Genomic DNA, 18,208 nt, shown 5'->3' on the forward strand with positions numbered 1-18,208 from the left:
GTTGATACTTTTCTTATCCTTTTCTGTTTTTTCACGTTTTATCTGTAAGTTCTTTGCTCTTGAAGAAGATATTTGAAAAAAAAAATTGTGGTACGAGAAGATTCGACGATCAGGATATGTCTATCGTTTATCCACATGAATCCCTTCCGGTCAACCCACTTTAGGACGAAATGCGATTGCATCGAAGCGAATGAACAGCAGCCGTCGTGTATTTGGTACAGAGGACACGGATCGAACTTCCGGCTGTCTCGAACCCTTCGTTCTTTCTCTATCTTCCATCCGGTCAGCCTTTGAACGGGCAGAGACACAATATTCTATGGATCAACGGGTCATACCCTATTAAGCTCGATCCCGCGTATGTAATAGTAGGTACGACCCTTTACTTACGCTTCCTCGTCGTAGATTTAGGACGAGCGGGGGTGTCTCCGACCTTGAAAGTCTCCAACAGGAAACAGATACAACGATTGAGTGTTCGATGTAAACATTGATGTAGGATAACTGGATTTTTATTGCTCGACGATCATTCTAATAATCTTTCGTCATAATATTTCGCGACAAATACGAGCTCAGGTGAAATTTATGAAAACGTGTAGGTGTGGTTTACGCGCGAGACGTTATTATGATTATAATTTATAAAAGTTGCTTTTTAGCCCTATAAGAGTAAACTCGGTTATCACACAACGGACGTATACTTGAACGCTGAGTTCATTGATATCGAGAAGAGATAGAATGAGACGCGAGGAAACGATGTAGAAAGAGAAAAAGAGAGAGAGAGAGAAAGAGAAAGGAGAGGGAGAGGTGGAGTCATCGTAAAAGAAAGAGTCAATGGGACCACTGTATGCCAGATGGTCGGACCAGTCCTCTAGATATTATACCGTCGGACCATCCACCATTTACTCGCTATTTCTTAATGACAAGAAAAGATTCGTTTCACTGGTGCATCGTAACTTTTCGATAGAATAGGTAGTATCGAACAAGATCGAATAGATAAGAAAATAAATTAAAGGGATGTATCGTCCACTTTCATTTTTCGTCGAATTTCTATTGAAAAATCGTTTAGGAAATTTTGGTATATTTCTTGGATGTGGAATTTGAAAGAGTCCCTTAACGGTACAAGTGGATTTTCTTGCTTCTTAGAATAAAAACCGGGAGACATCTCTCGCAGTAGCAGGTAACGTTGAGAATCGAAAGCAGAATAGAAAACGTTGGGTGATCCTGAGAAAGAGAGAGAGAGAGAGAGAGAGAGAGAGAGAGAGAGAGAGAGAGAGAGAGAGAGGGAGAGAGAGAGAGACCAAGGAAGAAACGAGATGATTAATTCCTGCGGTCGAGCGAGTAACGCGAGACTCTCTAGGATCTTTCTTAGAGACGGAAAGTTTTTATCTCGTTGTGGCTAACTTGTCTTGGGGTACCTACCTACACGTTAACTCGCGAACAGGTTACGTACTTATTATTATTATCATTATTATTATTATTCCTGATACGTGAGCGGGCAGATGAGCCAGGAAATTTTCTTTTCTAGATTTCCGTATCGTCGTCATACTTGAACGTGATGATTCATGGTTGAAAGAGTACCACCATTGTGTATTGTTAAAGTTAAATTCTGATCGAGATGATCGAAGGAGGAGAACTAACTGGATCGTGGATGAAGGGACTGCTTTGATCAATTCCTTGACAATTATTTGATTCCATCGAACTCGTAGACCGGATCGCTCGAGAATCGATGTCTTTGTACTCTCTTCTGGGATCGGAAGTGGCACCAAGGAAACGTGCCGTCTAACTTTATTCTCCTTTTTCTTTTCTTATTTGACCGCACAAGAGAGAGAGAGTCGAGAGGGGAGGGACGTGGAGGGCTAGGGAGGTTTGGCCCTTGAGCATTGTACAGTCAGGATCTCTCAAGGTATCATTATTCGAACCCCATCCAACAAACTGAGAGAAAGAGAGAGACAGAGAGCCTCGAGCTCCGTAAAGCCATACGCCAAGAATGTTAAGTGTCGCAATCGTTCATTGTTCGGCGTTGCACGAAGGAGAAGCTCGGCCATCTGCAGGGAACCGGGAACTCGCCGCAATTCTTCTCTCCCTAACCCTTTTTTTATATTTTTGTTTTTTGTTTTGTTTTGTTTTGTTTTGTCTTGTTTTGTTTTGCTTTTTCTCTTTCTCTTTTTCTTTCTCTTTTTTTTTTTTGGTTCTTGCGCCAGATGTTCGATTCGTAGGGAACAGAAGCTTCGATAGAAAGAATGGGTCATTCGTAAATATAGTGCAAAAGGGAAAACAATGAGTTTTAGGTATTAATTTCTAAAGTCCGTTCGATTTCACTTTTGACTTTTGTTGGAAAGATTAGGCTAGGTTATTGTTCGATTTAAACGATTGATTCGTTCTTTTTGTTCTCTTTTCTTTCTTCTTTTTTTTTTTTTTTTAGAGGTTTGTTCGAGGATACTCGCAGAATCTTTACGAGCATCTTGATATTCGTGCTTTAGGATATTGAACGAAAGGATTCTTAGAATGCAATTTCCTACTGATTTTTAATATCCATTGGATTCCGTTTACTGGATCTTTGTTAGCAAAAAAAGAAAGAGAAGAAGAGTTCAGGTGGTCTTTTTTTTAAGGATACTCGTACGAAATGTTTCTAGTTTCTCGGTATGTTTGTTCTCAAGGACGTTAAATGTGAGATTCTTAGAATGCAATTTGTCGTCCTACTCAGTGACACCATTGCCATCTCTACTGCGAACTTTCGCAGTGACATAAGCCGATTTGGCGCCTGACTATTAAACACCACGATGTGTCCTACGTACTTATGTACGTACGTATGTATGTATACACATTGCGAATGCATTAGCACGTGCTCGCAATGTGAACATCGTAATCTCATACAGAGAGTCGATGGATCGAGGAAAAGCATCATCTAAATATAATCATTACTTCTAAGAATCTCTCGTACTTATCTTGAATGAGAATTCATAAATTCCAACGATAAAAACGAAAAGGAACGGACGTATATGGAGTTTGTCGAGTAAAATGATAAAGAGAAGAGAAGAAAAAGAGACAAAAAGAGAGAAAAAGAATTTGGAGGATGATTTGAATTTGGTTGTTCGCTTGAGATTGAAACGAGGTAGATCAAGGATAGATGGAGATAAAGAAAGAAAATTTATTGATTCATCCGGGATCAACCGGTTAGTGAGAATTCCCCGTACCAATACTCGCAACAACACTTTCCCGTATTGCAACGGACGGACCACGTGCGGACTTATGCTTTCACCTCGTGCTACACACGACCAATCCCCCAACGACATTCATGCTCGAGGAATTCAAGTAATCTCTACGAATCGACCTGAAGTTTGATCGATCGATCGATTAATTGTTAATCGATTGATTTTTAAAAGTAGTTATTACGAAACTTGTGGGACTATTAGGAAACGAGGATTATATGGCATACGAATGGCATTTGAATCTATTCAACGCGTTAAATCTATGCATTTAAACTCGTCCTAAATTAAAATCCAAGATGCATTCAAGAGCCGATCATTCGTCTTAGCCTCGAGCACAATTTCAAGCTCGATGATGAATTAAACGCACGTTATTAAGCCGGTCTCGCGAAGTTCATCCGAGCAAAACCTCCGACTATTATATCTCTTGAACGTACTTGGAAGGTAAACGAGGAATCGTCGAGCGTTACGTAATAAACGATTACGCGGCCGTTAGTTAAGCAACGAATTCCGGTTTGCAGTTACTTCTCAAATCAAGGATGTAACGTTGTTTCATTCTTCTCGCGCGCGCGGTCTGTGTGTGCGAAAGAGTGTATGGTATCGACCATTTCAATCGGTTGGAATTATCACCAGCTGACCTTGGCCAAGAAACGTTCTTCGTGGCAGAATGTTACGAGACAAGGTTGAAGTTGCAATCTTTCGATCCATCGACCGATCGAAATTTTCAATGGGAATTACCTGAACGCTATTCAGACGCCCATTAGATTTGAAAAAGTTGATTGAATTTCTTTTTCCTATCTCTTTTCTTTTTTCATCTTATTTTTTTCTTTTATTAATACCTTCCAATAAATCGCGAAAGATTTTACATTGAAAATAAGAGGAATAGAGTGTTGGAATTTCAATCAAGTATCCATGAATGGCGCGAAGATCGAGAGAAGAGAAGAGAGAGAGAGAGAGAGAGAGAGAGAGAGAGACTTGTACTATTCCCATTAGTTTTCTTATTTATCGTACCGACAATAACGCGTACGTCGCGACGTACGTACGTTATTATCATCGCAAGCAATAAACTCGTTATTATCAATGTTTCAACTATTCACAGGGGCGTTTGAATTAATGAAATATCGAACTTAAAGAGTTCATTCTTTTTTCGTGTTACGTCACATACATCTCATTGCGGATCATTCTCGTCACGCCTGGATACGATTCGTTTATCATCAACGGAGGACTTCAGTTTTGACGAATAAATTCTTTTTCCCTTTTTCCTTTCTTCCTTTTTTCTCTTTCTTTTTCTTTTCTTTTTTTTGTTTTTATTTTTATTCACTTTTCTTTTTCTTTTTTTTTTAATTGACTCGACGACCTAACTCCGTTTTTTTTTTTTTTTACTTCGAACGATAGGCGAGGGCTCTCCTCTTCTCTAGGTTTCGTGGAAAAACGGGTAAACGGCATAGATAAGGGAGAACAGAGATAACGGCGAGACAGTGAGGATGCAGATAAACCGGGAAGAAGACCATTTTACGATTTTATTTATTTCAAATGGCGTTGCGACCGAACGGGGTTCTTTATCGCGACGGAAGCCAAAGCCCCAAGCTAATTCTCGGTACTAATTGGACGTAACGAGACGACATCGTAGAAAGGTTCGTGACCGTGTCGATCGAATCAAATCGAATCGGATCGGATCGGATCGATTTCGTCGATCTTTCAAAATCGAGAACAAAATCTGGATTATTTCTTCTTCTTTTTTTTTGTTTTCTTCTTTTTTCTTTTTCGTTTTTTTTTCTCTTTTCCTCGAATATTTATTCGATGGAAAAAGATCTCTCAGGATGTTTTAGATCTCTTTCTTTCTCTTTCTCCTTTCTATACCGTGAAAACATGTTTACTTAAGCTCTTTCACTCTTTTAAGAATCACAAGCTGAGAGTTCATTTTTGTAAGAGAGTCGAATGAACGAAAGAGAACGAGGAGTCCCTCTTCGGTCGACTTATAATAAACCTATAATTATTCGTGAAAGAACGTGCTAAGGGTCGTTCAGTATTCCTTAAATAGATTATCATAAGATGCTTACATATGCAATTGCCCGATAACGTCATTAATTTTTCATTAATTAATATTATAATGTGTAATCGTGTATCCTTATATAGATATATTTGTTCGGTTATAAATATTTCCTTTGAAATTCTTTAAATAGATTAAGTTGATTCTTGTTAATTAATTATCGTTAATGAATATTATTAACGTTTTATCGAATTTCATAATCGATATCGACTTAACAAAAGTATCGCAATTTAATATTCCACATGATGAGGGAAGTATCCTTGGTTCTGGGCAAGGACCTCCGGATGAGTCGTATCCTGATTACAGGCCATTGTGATCCACGCTACAAGAACCTTTCATGTTGGAAAAAAGAGAGAGAGAAAGAGAGAAAACCTTGACGAGATCGCTCGTATAGTAGCTAGCCATGATGCGGGCTAGACACCCAGCACGTGATAATTAACACGGTCGACGATTTATCATGTCCACCCTCTACTTTCGCTTCCTGGTATGTACATGGATGAAGAAATAGAAAGAAAGAAAGAAAGAAAGAAAGAAAGAAAGAAAGAAAAACACTGAAAAATATAGGAAGAGAGATACTTGAAAGATTTCACTTGATATATTTCCCAAAACTAAAGCAATGCAATCTTGTTTTTAATTATTCGTAGTTCTTTGGAATCATTCTCATGCATGGAATAGTAAGTAGGTATTGTCCGTTTTGTTTTTATTTGTTTCTGTTTCTTCTCCTTTTTTCTCCTTCTTTTTAAGACCCTTCGTGTCCTTGGGAATCGACCTTCACGCGGAATCATCGATGCGAAGATTTTTGTAAGAATCTGATGATTTCGAAATGGGGGGAGGGGTGGGAGGAAGGTTTGAGGGAAGTCTTGAATATCTCTGGAAACTTTGAAAAAGCAACCGATTGCAAATGAGAACAGAGAGTGTAGATTTGTGCAATAGAGTCGCGAGTTAAAACTCGCAGTCGAAGAAAAGCGGAAACACGCGCTACCGCGCCGGATGTCGTTGTGCGAGGGCGAGAGGAGCAGAGTGTGTTGGTTGGGCTACCTACTCTGGGCTCAGGGATCAACAGCGGAACGAAACTTGCCGCACGCTTTCGTACCTGTCCTGGAATTATTAGTATGAGCAGACTTTTACATGAGATTGGATTACCTCGAGATCTTGCGGTTTTTATACCTTTTTTCTTTCCTTTTCTTTTCTTTTTTTTTTTTGTTTTTTGTTTTTTGTTTTTTTTTTTTTTTAAGATCGGAGGACAAAGGACTGCACGAATCCCGAAGAAATATTCGTATTAATTGATGCATCGATTGTTTGTAATATTTTTCTTTTATTATTATTACTTTTATTGTTATTATTATTATTATAAACTGTTTCACAGCTATAACGGTTCATTCTGAAGAAAGAGAAAAAGGTTACTGGACTACTTGCATTTTGTGCGATACGTCTTAGCAATTAATCTAATCGTTGTAAGAGAAGAAGATGAAGAAGAAGGAGAAGAAAATGATGAAAATGCGAGAATGGACAAAACCATTGGATTATAAGTTGGTTCGCCTTTTTTACCTTCTTATCCTCCATTCGTTCAAAGGCCGTTACTAATCGAGAAAGATCCTTCATGATCGCAGACTCCTCTCTCTCTCTCTCTCTCTCTCTCTCTCTTTCTCTTTCTCTCTCACCCTCTTTCTACCTTTCTCGATGCACATGACGTTGCATTTATCGTCAGTGTTTATAATGGAACTTTGCGATCGGCATGACGAGGCATTTGGTTTTCGAGAAGGAAATTCGACAAAACAGAAACAGTTAAGTACGATCGCGACATACTATATGTCATGTAGAGTCCATTTATTACAGGTTATAGAGCACTGTTTTGGATTTATTTCTTTTCGTAGAAGATTAAAAAAAGATAAAGGAAAAGAATGCGCTAGAAGAAAGAAGTAGAAGAATGAAAAATATCTAAACAGCTTTCTCCTTGCATTTCCGGCTGAAAATAGTTGATTTCTATTTTGAATTTTTCTTTAATGAAACGAGATTCGAAAGAGGACTCCTACGTCAAGTTTTACCACAGTAGTGATACTGACCCACGAGAGAAAGAGAGAAAGAGATAGAATAAGAGCGATTAAGTGGATCCGCAAGGGTAAACGCAGCTCGTATAGTTTTTCACTTCTCATTGTGAGTTAGCCGCAATGTGCGACGCTCGGTATGCGGGGTTCTCACAGAGAATTCTTCGTTCAAGAGAGAGAAAGAGAGAGAGACAAAAAAGATGGAAGGTTTACTACGAGCTTGGGACGCTTGCTTTAAAACGAGGGAACTCGCTTTTAACACTTATATTCTCTTACCGACAGAAGGATCTCTTTTTCTTTTTTTTTTTTTTTAATTTTTTTGTCTTTTTCGGGTTTTCTTTTTTTTAGTTTTCTTTTCATACTTAGAGATCTCTTTTCGAGTACCCCATTCAGTTGAAATTAACTTTGAAGAGTTTTGTGTTCGTTCATTAACACGTTGTTCACGACGAATAAAATTTTCGCACGTGTTTTCTAGATCGACATGTTTGCGAAAACGTATGCTCTTTTTTTATTAGTAAATATACTTGAAAGTTTATACTGTTTGAATGAAAGGTTAGAAAATGTAGGAAAAGCTTTGGAAAAGTATGAATTTTTTTTCTGCAAAAGAGTTAAAAACGAAAGAAAAAATGAATTTAGATAGTAAAGGTCATTACGAAGCTAATAGAGAGACTATCTAACGGAAGAAACGGTGCGTTTGCTCCGACCTTTGCGCAGTCGCGTGTGAAACGGGTCAGAGTGTAGCTTGTCTGAACAGAGTAAAAATTCTTTGTATTTACGCGTGAGTATTAAAAGAAAAGAGAAGAGAAGAGAGAGAGAGAGAAGATGGTTGCACGCGTAGAGAAGAGCAACAGAATAATGACTGGAGAAGAGTCATATAATCCAACAATTATAATAATAATTATTAAGCCAAGAATATAGTGTTGCCACAGTCGAGTGCTAAAAATTACTCGGGACGGATATTCCTTTGGTTCTTAGAAAGTATGTATTTAATTTAATATAATAAATCATCGAAATGATGATTTCTCGGTGGACTATTAGCTAACTAACTGGATGAAAAATTTTATTTCCGTAAGCTTTAGAGAAAGAGAAAGAGATAGACAAATAGAGAGAGAGAGAGAGAGAGAGTAATCCCACGTGTGTGTGTCGAGAAGCAGATGTAAAAGAAAAATAAGCAGCAGTGGGTCCTTCTTAAACATCTTGCGTTAGGATGAAGGCCCTCAAGAGACTCATGTTTCTCTCTTCTCGCAAAAAGGGACGCGAAACCGCACGTCTTGTACTTGTGCAACGAATGAAAGAGAGAGGGAAAGAAAGAGGGAGATAAAGAAACATTTCGAAGATCGTCGTGAGAAGTTGTGGCTTTTCATTCGGAAGATTACGGAGATATATATATATATAGATATGAATATAAGTTGTTGTTGTTGATACGTTTTCTCTCTCTCTCAAACACGATAATGATAAAGAGTTGATAAACAAGTCGTTATCATAGTGTTGTCTTTCGTCGAAGCTGAATTCATTGCTGCTAAATTATTACTAGTTACATAGACGAGAACGATGTGGATTAAAAAGGCTAATCTTCTCAGTGCATACATATAATATCATTGTCATCATCATCATCGTCGTCGTCGTCGTCGTCGTCGTCATCGTCGTTATCGTCATCGTCGTACAAGGACACACGTGGTCATCCACAGCTGTTAATAAAAGTATCACGAGAAATATTAAAACGTTTTACTCTCGTCACGCTTGATATTATCATTTCGTTCTCATTGTTCGTTTAATTAAGTCACCTTTTTTGTTTTGCTTGTTTTTTGCTTTTCTTTTTTCTTCGTTTTAGAACAGAGAGAAATAGAGGACAGTTTTTCCCACAGTTTTTAAATGCTACACTGTTTCTAGGTACGATACACTTAATTGTCATAAAAGAAGATCCTAAATTTATGGGATTCGTTATGAGTCTCTCTTACCTGTTGTGGTGCTGTATCAGCCGGAGAAAAACTCGAGAGAGCGGTCAAGGGTGCTAAAGACGCACAGGAGGATGCTCTCGACGGTGGTGGCGTGTGACCAGGGGTTGGACTTCCGCTTCCGCAACTACTCGCACCCCCGCTCGAAGAGAGACTCACGCTGTCTGCTCGCCCTCTCCATGGCGACACCGACACGTGCTTCAACATCTTTTTTTTTAATCACGATCTTACCTGAAAAATTAATTTCCATTCTCATATCATAAATTTTGTCTTGACATTAATATCTTTTATCAGAAAATTTCTATAAACGAATCTGTTATTTTGTTCGTTATTATTCAAGGTTTTGAATCGTAGGGTTTCAGGTGCACAGTGAAAGCGTACTACGAATCATGGACGGGTTAATAGCAAAAGACTATGATTCTTCTTTGAATTGGAATAATCGTTTTATCCTAGATACGTCGGAAACAATTAGAAGACAGGAAGTTAGGAATAGAAATTAGAGAAAGAGATAGAAAGAGAGAGAGAGAGAGAGAGAGAGAGACATTGTCAATTTTATATTTTTGCCTAAGCAGGAACTAGTGAATTACAAATGACGAGGATCTTAAAGTGACTTGTAAGTTTGTTTAAAAATTCAATCTATCGAATTTGCAGGCACTCATAGTTGTTGCACAGAAAGAAATTGAGTTAGGATATACGGTAATTACCGGAGGAATGTCGTGATTGCGAGTGAAAAGAAAAAGGTGTCGAGGGGAATGACTTTGAAAGTGTGTGTGTGTGTGTGTGTGTGTGTATATACATATAATTTGAAGTCCAAGTGAAATCAGAGTGTTGTCCGGTACCTCCGGATGTCCATGCGTGTCAAGAAAATTAAAAAAGAAATGATCGAAGAAGTCCAAATAAAAAAAACCATTTAATAACACACGAGAGTTTTATTAATCGTTTATTCTTTTCATACATAAGTTTTTGCTTCTAATACAAACGAAAGTTCTGAATGAAATCGAAAATGGTAAAAGAATTCCGACCGACAAAACTGGTATTTTTATCTTCAATCAAAGAAAGAGAAAAAAAGAAAGAGAGATAGAAAGAGAAAGAGAGAAAGAGGATGTTTCGATAAATTATATCAAAACTTTATTAAGTGGTTCTAGTATTATACTCACTTTTACAAATATATATCGTCGTGTTTTAACGAACGGAGGACAAGAAACAAGTTAGAAAAATTCTTCCCTTTCAACGACAATGAAGAATCATTTTAAATTAATCATCGAAGCAAGTTCACAATCCAATCGAATTAGAATTAACGAAGAAATCGAATGATAAGAACACAAACAAGCACTGAGAGACGATAATCATATCACGTGTCACAAAATTCACGAATTCTTTCAAGCGTTACCTCTCTTTTTCTCTTTCCTTTTATCACGTAGAAATAAGAACGATCGTTAAGCTGAACATATTCTTTTCGAAATAAAAAAAAAAAAATATATATGAAAGAGAAATAATGATAGACAAAGCGAGAGCAAGTTATATACATATATATGTGCGTATGTATATATATATATGTATGAAGCGACACAGAAAGCAAGAGAGGGAGAGACAGAAAAAGAGAGATGAAGATGAACGAACGCGGAGCGCATTCGAAGTGCACGCGACGAGCGCTGCGCCAGAACTAACTATCCGCGCGAACGAGTAAAGTAGTAGCGCTGCACGTTCTATAGTATAGTAGTAGTCGACCAAGCGGGAACTCAAAAGCCAAGCGAAGGAAAGAGAACGACCTTCCTGTATGGCGATATACTAGCTTCAGAGAAAACTCGACAAGAGAAAGAGAGATAGATAGAGAGACATCGAGAGACAGAGAGAAAAAGAGAGAGACAGAGATAGAGATGGAGATGGATAGATACGTATGACTGTAGATATATTCGTAGATGTGTGTGTGTGTGTTTTAGCGTCGGTGGTGCGGGGGCGTAGTTTTGCTGCTTTCGTTGAACAGGAACATGGACGTCGTATGTCCACGCAAACGTTCCTTCGTTCGCCGACCCTTTGCTTTCTTTTACGAGACACACTCGGACCCAGAACGACGGCTTGTTACGGTAGAGCAAGCCTACTCAAGGTTCACTTTAAGTACAGGCCCTTTTCTTAGATTTCTTCTTGTTCTTTTTCTCTTTCTTTTTTTTTTCTCGGATTTGTTGGTTTTTCTCTTTCGTTGCTATCTCTCGCTCTCTTTCTCTATTTTTTTCATCGTGCTAAGCACGTTTCTTACTAATAATTTTTTTATATACTTATTAGTATTACATATATAATTGTTTTATTATATCCTGAGTAGGGGCGTGCTTAAATATTTTTCAAATCAATTTGATTTTTAATAATGCGCGATACAGTGACTTCAGGAATTGTTTGCCTTCATGGGTTCGAGTTGAGTTTTTTGAGGAATACTTATCATTTTTGCAATTGGTATAAAGAATGAAATAACGAATGAAGTAATTTTCTTACAAAATTAGTAGTAGTTTAAGAAATAAATAGGAATGTCAATGTGGAAAGTTAGATCGCGAGAGATACGAAACGGGAAACTGTGAGTGAGTTAACTTTCCTAAGAGGATAAATTAGGCTAAGTCGATTACAGCAACGATCGATCGCATATGTACTTACCCTGTCGAATATATAAGGTACATGCGTACGTAATGTGAAAAAGGAACGTCGCAAACACAACATACACAGACACACACACACACATAAAACGATCGTTAAGAACGTGCACGTCCGGTAATTTTATATTCTATTAGTTATTCCATTCACATAATCCAATGAAAAGAAGGCTCGAAAACGAGAGAAGACTTTAAGGAGACATTATTTTGACATCGTTTTAGTGTCTCTCGTCTTCGGATATCAATGCATTTTTTTCCTTCTTCAATGGGGGTTCAAGGACGATAAAATTTTTTGTACAGATGCATACACGGGCTCGAGTCGAAAGTTTCCTAATCAAAAGTGATTCGAAAAGTCGAAGCTTTTTTAGGCTACGGTTTTTGTTGTTTTCATTTATTTTTTTTTCAGATTGTAAAACTATGAGTTGACCACCTTATGTGTATATAGATATGTATAAGACGATCATTGAAATTATTTACGTAGATATATGCTGGAACAAAGGATACACACCGAAGCAATGGTTTACTCCTACGTGATGATCGTTCGACCAAAACAAAAAAGAAATATTTTTTACGACTTGATGTACGACATTATTGCCGGAAATTAAATTTAACAACAATCTTTTTTTTCCTTTGTTTATTATAAAAAGTCTATGATTATTAATGAAAAAAAGTTGAAAGTCGTAAATTTTCGTAAATGTATTTTGGCAAAGAACAAGATCGAAATTGTCTCGTGAAACATTCCTCTTTCCTAGAGCAAAAAGATCATAGAAAGAGGGATTAGTTTGAGTAGGGTAGAGAAAGGATAAAGAACGTCGAAAAATTCTTCCGTGCTAATAATTTGAGAGTTGAGAGGGGAGTGAAACAGGTAGACTGACGAAAGAACAGGCCAAGAGAATCTTCGAAAAGTAATTTTTCTCACAATTGAGAAATTTTATTCCTCGGATTTCTCATGTTTTCAACATTCCCAAACGATTTTCACTTTTCACACGGAAGACGGAAGCCGATGATTAATCCATCGAGAAAGCGTTTGTGCATGGAAGTTTTAATCAGAAATCTTGTATCTTACGAACTTGTCTCTGTTCCTATCTTTCTTCATTTTCTCTTTGTTTTTTATTTTTGTGTGGTTTAAAAACTTTGTTCCTTTTCTCTTTTTTTCTTTTAATATTCCTTAAGGATGAGTTCACGTTTGAATTCGCTCCGTTGAAAATTCTTAGACGTTTCTTGTTTCTACCCTCTTTGGTAAGAACGAAGATCTTCACGCGAAACGTTTTTATTTTAACAAATCTTCTCGGCCGAGTCTAGTAGTTGATAACGAGATACGTTTTGTCACGAACAAGGAGTCTCCTGTCGAGGAAACTCGTGCCACGCGGGGTCTGGCTTCCATCGAGACGATCTCGAGGAGAAAATTCAATTAGCTACGCTAGCGAAATGCACGTTGCATCTGCTTGCAATCGGCAAGCATGAAAATTCAACAAGTATACGACGTACGTTGTTTTTCTCGTTTTGTCGTTCTTTCCTTTTCTTCTTTTTCTTTTTCTCTTCAGTAATATTACTTCAACTCTGATCTAATTAGTTGGATTTGTTCAGTGTAAATTTTGAAAATTCGCGACATTCCAAATCTGGAAATTAGAATTAATCATCGAAAAATTTTTCTTTTATTTATAATTATCATTCGTACATTGGATCTTTGTTAATTACATGATATCTAAGTTGATCGGATTAGTTGAAATTTCGTGATTTAAAGATCCGAGACAGGATGAAGGTAATTTTCAGGCCGTAACACTCAGTGTTACGGTGATCTTTGGTTTCGGGTACTGACGAACAGGTTCGCCTTGCAAGGTGAGATGCGTGCCTCTCTCTCTCTCTCTCTCTCTCTCTCTCTCTCTCTTTCTATCTCTCTCTCCCTCTCTCTTTTTTTCTTTTTCTTTCTTTCTTTAGGATCCCATCTCTCTTTTTCTTCGTGCTCGATGCGCAGAGCACACGGTACTTGTACCGTAGTAGATGCATATGTATATGTGTGTACGATATGTAGGTATGCAGGTGCATAGTAGGCGTATATAGAAAGAATTGCACACACGAAGGAAGAGCCTCCTCGCCTGTGGGAAAGTAACGCAACACCATGAGACCCACCAAGCTGGACCGCGGCTGCCAAACTCCCATAGGCAGTGTCGACGTGCATACCATAGGGAGAAAAAGAGAGAGAGAGAGAGAGAGAGAGAGAGAGAGATGTACATGTCCTATAAGGATAAACTTGCTCACCACCGTGCTTCCGATTTATTTTCCTCTTGAATTTTCTTCTCTTCATCTTTGTTTAAAAAAAAAGAAAAGAAATTTTTGTCTCATTTATTTATTTTTTTTTTTTTTATTTTTTATACACTTTCACATATTTTCATATCGTTGCAAATATAACTTTTCTGTTGTTAAGAATTAAAAGAGACCATTTTTAGCTCGATGACATTGTTTAGCTGTTACCAGGTACAATATCAAATCGATATCGAGATTCGTCTTCCGGTCTTTGGTTATAGTGGTTATCTACCGTTTCCTGAACTCGAATGAATAGGATTGTATTTTCCCATGGTCATCTATGGATTCTCATGGGTGTTACTTTCGCTCTTCGTTAAGAGATTATTATAAGCGGTACTTTTAATTGTAGTATTTATATTTGTATCGTCGGTAAAATTTGAATGAATTAAATAATCTCTCTGGTGTAAATTTATTATCGTGGAGTAAAAAAGGCTGGGGGTGTGAGAAGAAAAGAAAATAAACAAATATTTACGAAATAGTCAGAAGCGTGGAAGATAAGGTTCTTTGCGAAAGTAAATATTCTAGGGTCTAATAAAATCCAACTATTAAATGTAACTATGTACTATATATATATATAAAAAAAGAACTTTCACGGAGCACGATAAACGTGCATAGTACCGTTGTATATTTGTTCTTTTCTTTTCTCAAGAATGAACAGGGCCTTTTTTGTCCTAAAAAAATGTCTTCTTACTTCCTACAATCTGTTTGTGAAAAAAGACACGCACATGGGTGGGATGATAATATAAGTACACCTTCTTCGTATTTTCAACTGAAAGTAGTACATATATCGTCTTTCATTGACCGTTCTTCTTTTTCCTTTACTCTTTTCTTTCGTTGTTACAAACGTTTCAATTTGATTATATAGTATGAATGAGATCAATTGGTAATAAAAATAAAAAAAGGGAAGATGATTTTCATTGAATTTTCTGTTCGTTTCAGATACTTGAAAAAGTATGTTTCAAAGGGCTGTTTCGACGAAAAAGAGGGGGAGATTTTATCGGATCGGACGATCGTTATTAAGGACCAGGTGTGGACTATTAATTTATGGTTAGTGTTTTGGATTAAGATTGAGCTTATATAGTTACGTCAAGGATCGTTTAGCGTCTGCTAATACTGGTCTAGTCATCCTGCTGATAGAAATTTATGATTTCCTGTCAAAATTTAATGAAGGCGATAAATTATATTTGATTTTGTCGATTGTTCGATCGACATTTTTTCCTATAGATATTCCTGATTGATTTATATTGTATATTAATGTTCGAGTTAAGTTTATGTTCGACGTCGAAAAAAAATAATTTCTTCGTTCGTGCGTTCGTAATAATCGTAAAGAATCTTCTTACATAGGTACATTGTGTTATAAATTAATTGGATTCTTCTCCCGCCTCACCCCATAAAGCAATTTATTCGGGAGTGGCATTAAATATGTAGGTCAGATTCTATATCTTTTTCAAGGATGATTGACTTACATTACACGCCTCGTGAACATTAGGATTTCTTAAAACATCCGACGGAAATGCGTCGAAGAGCAACCGGTGAACATCTGACGTTGGGTTTGCTAATAGTAGACCGGAAAGTCTTCTCTTAAAAAAAGAAAAAAAAATACTGCGACACGAAACATTAATCGAATTCGAAATAAATTCATTATTTAACGAATAGAAACATTTCGTAAAAAGAAAAAAAAATCATCATGGATATTCGTATCTCTCCCTCTCTCTCTCTCTCTCTCTTTCTCTTTCTCTCTTTTGTTGTACTATAGTCTTTGGAATCGGAAGATGTAACGTCAGAATTTGTTGGATTATATTATCTCATATACCTATATACGCATGTACAGATAACTATGACGAATAAGTTATGACTAACAACGACGAATCAAATCAGAGTGTAAACAAAAACTCGATCGCCCACAGGCTTAACTTTCACGAACAATGGACGTTAAAAGGGACATAAATCGTTCTCGTCAGCGAATTTATCATAGTCCATAGAAACGTGACACGTCCACAAGTTGAGCTCTTTATAAAACACCTTGTGCATGTATGTATTGTTCTTTATTTATTTTCTTTCTATTACATTGGGATAGATAGATTATACCTAGACGAGATGTAGGTATTTAAACAAAACAAAACAAAGTGGTATGATCATCTCGTTGATCTATTTATTAATACGTCGGTGGATCCATTTAAAATGATTATTCCATTAGGGGTTGAATTCTTCTGGCGTGACCATCGGAGGGTCGAAAAGAAATAAAAATGTGGGAGACACACCCTTTCGAAGGCCTCGCCCTTATTTAGGTGTGTCCCTGTTGGTTGTTGCACTTTCCACTCTTGGTAACGAAGACCTGCAAACACAGGCCATTACTATGTCCATTTTCACGCGATAAGGTACTTTGATAAAAACCGATTACACAAAGGAAAAAAAAAATAGATAAAAAAGATATCAAGGAAAGATAAAACGTTCCTTACGATATTATGGTCCATCGTGATAAATTTTATCTAAGACGATGTTTTTTCAATATTTTCACCGATGATGTCCGATAATCTTTGAATATTTTGCGAACATCCGGGTTATTCATTTTTACAAAATTTTTTTTTTTTTTCATTGTTTACCACCTCCCACTCTTTTACCCTCTTCTATGTTTATACGAATATTCTATTTCCTGGATAACAATACAGTCGCTTCGATCTGTTGCATCGAGCATCTATTTCGTGCACTTCCGCTCAAATTTACTTCCACCAAGGTAATTTAATTCGACTTCCGGCGGAACTTTGATCACCTAAGCGTAACTAAAAAATGACCGAGAAATGGAAATATAAATAATCGTGATTTTGTTTCTCGAGATCGTTTCGAACGTTCTTCTTCTTCTTCTTCTTCTTCTTTTTTTTCTTCTAGGAGGTGTTCTCTTCTGTAAAAACATGTGAACGATCAGCTGATCGGATCATAGTAAAAAGCTGAAAATAATGATAGCAAAAAGGAAAGAACAAAATAAGAGAAAGAAACGTTAATAGTTCGTTTACAGTTGGTAATCATGTTTAAAATATATGCGTTCATAAAAAGAAAGTTGCACAAACGCGTGTAGGTTTTAATGCTTTCCTTGAAAAGTTATTTCCTTCAAACGTTAGTTAAATAAGCACGATCAGGCCCCACCCCCGTATCCTTTTTTCTTTGTAGCTTATTTTCATACTATTAGCGTGTTCTTTTCGATTGATCTTTTAGATCTGATATAGAAAGGTAGGAAAGTTTTTCAAAAAATACTAAACCGAGTATAGTACTTCCGTTTGGATACGGTCCGTTCTCGTTCGATCATTAGAAATAAGAGAAATGAAGGGGAAAAAAACAAAAAAAAGAAAGTAAAACAAGGAGAAAAAAAAAGTGAAATTGAAATTTGTAATTCATTTACGTAATACCTTTCGTTCTATATTCTTTCGATCGCGATGATTCGATACCGTTAAATCTGAAAACGACATCAAACGGTTGAGTGGGCTTGTATTTTCTCATTGACATAATTAACGACATACACACACACACACACACACACACACACACACACACACACACACATATATATATATGATGGCAATTATTATTAAAATTGTTCCGGAAAAAGAACGTGCTCATAATCTGCCTGTTGCACGCAAGAGTTTTTGCCGCTTGCGCAACCCTTTCGAACGAGTTGAATCTCACTTGGCATATCGTTTGATTTCGAGTATGCGTGCGTATGTGTGTGTACTAGTTGGTTGTTGTGTCCTAAGTTCGTGCGTGGGTACACCAGCTAGTCAGCGTGTCTACCTACCTTCTAATACGAGTCCGTTGCGTAGACGCAATAGAAAACGGTCCTTATATCGCAATTTCTTTACAAGATTCTAACGCTACGTAAGAGATTGTTCTACGCAATTCCTTTCGTCATCTTATTTTTAACACGAATTTTTTTTTTTTTTTTTCGAAATAACTCTCGAGCAAAAAATTATCTCCCTTCACTTTTTTTTTCGTTCTTCTTTTCGACATAATTCAACGTCAATTGAAA

General features: G+C 37.0%; 1 protein-coding gene and 2 long non-coding RNA genes across 5 annotated transcripts in view; 1 reads left to right on the forward strand and 2 right to left on the reverse strand.

Moving 5' to 3' along the window:
- The window catches only part of LOC127071105 (putative uncharacterized protein DDB_G0277255), a 39,928-nt gene extending 29,008 nt beyond the window's left edge, over positions 1-10,920 (reverse strand). The window contains exons 1-2 of one of the 3 annotated variants that reach the window (XM_051010022.1): positions 10,408-10,920; positions 9,254-9,481 (exon numbers count right to left, since the gene is read on the reverse strand). In XM_051010022.1, coding sequence (XP_050865979.1) covers positions 9,254-9,457 — 204 coding nt within the window. In that variant the 5' untranslated portion in view covers positions 9,458-9,481; positions 10,408-10,920. The other 2 variants (XM_051010023.1, XM_051010024.1) reach the window with 2 other exon arrangements.
- LOC127071115 (uncharacterized) overlaps positions 1-18,208 on the forward strand; it is a 34,322-nt gene that overhangs the window by 13,246 nt on the left and 2,868 nt on the right. The gene's annotated exons all lie outside the window — the stretch shown is intronic.
- LOC127071117 (uncharacterized) lies at positions 16,267-18,066 on the reverse strand. The gene is made up of 3 exons (XR_007784839.1): positions 17,978-18,066; positions 16,650-17,089; positions 16,267-16,525 (listed from the first exon to the last, which is right to left on the reverse strand). It is a non-coding gene; the product is annotated as an uncharacterized LOC127071117 (long non-coding RNA).

Source organism: Vespula vulgaris, chromosome 20 (genome assembly GCF_905475345.1).
Source record: "Vespula vulgaris chromosome 20, iyVesVulg1.1, whole genome shotgun sequence".
In the NCBI taxonomy this organism is placed as follows: domain Eukaryota; kingdom Metazoa; phylum Arthropoda; class Insecta; order Hymenoptera; family Vespidae; genus Vespula; species Vespula vulgaris.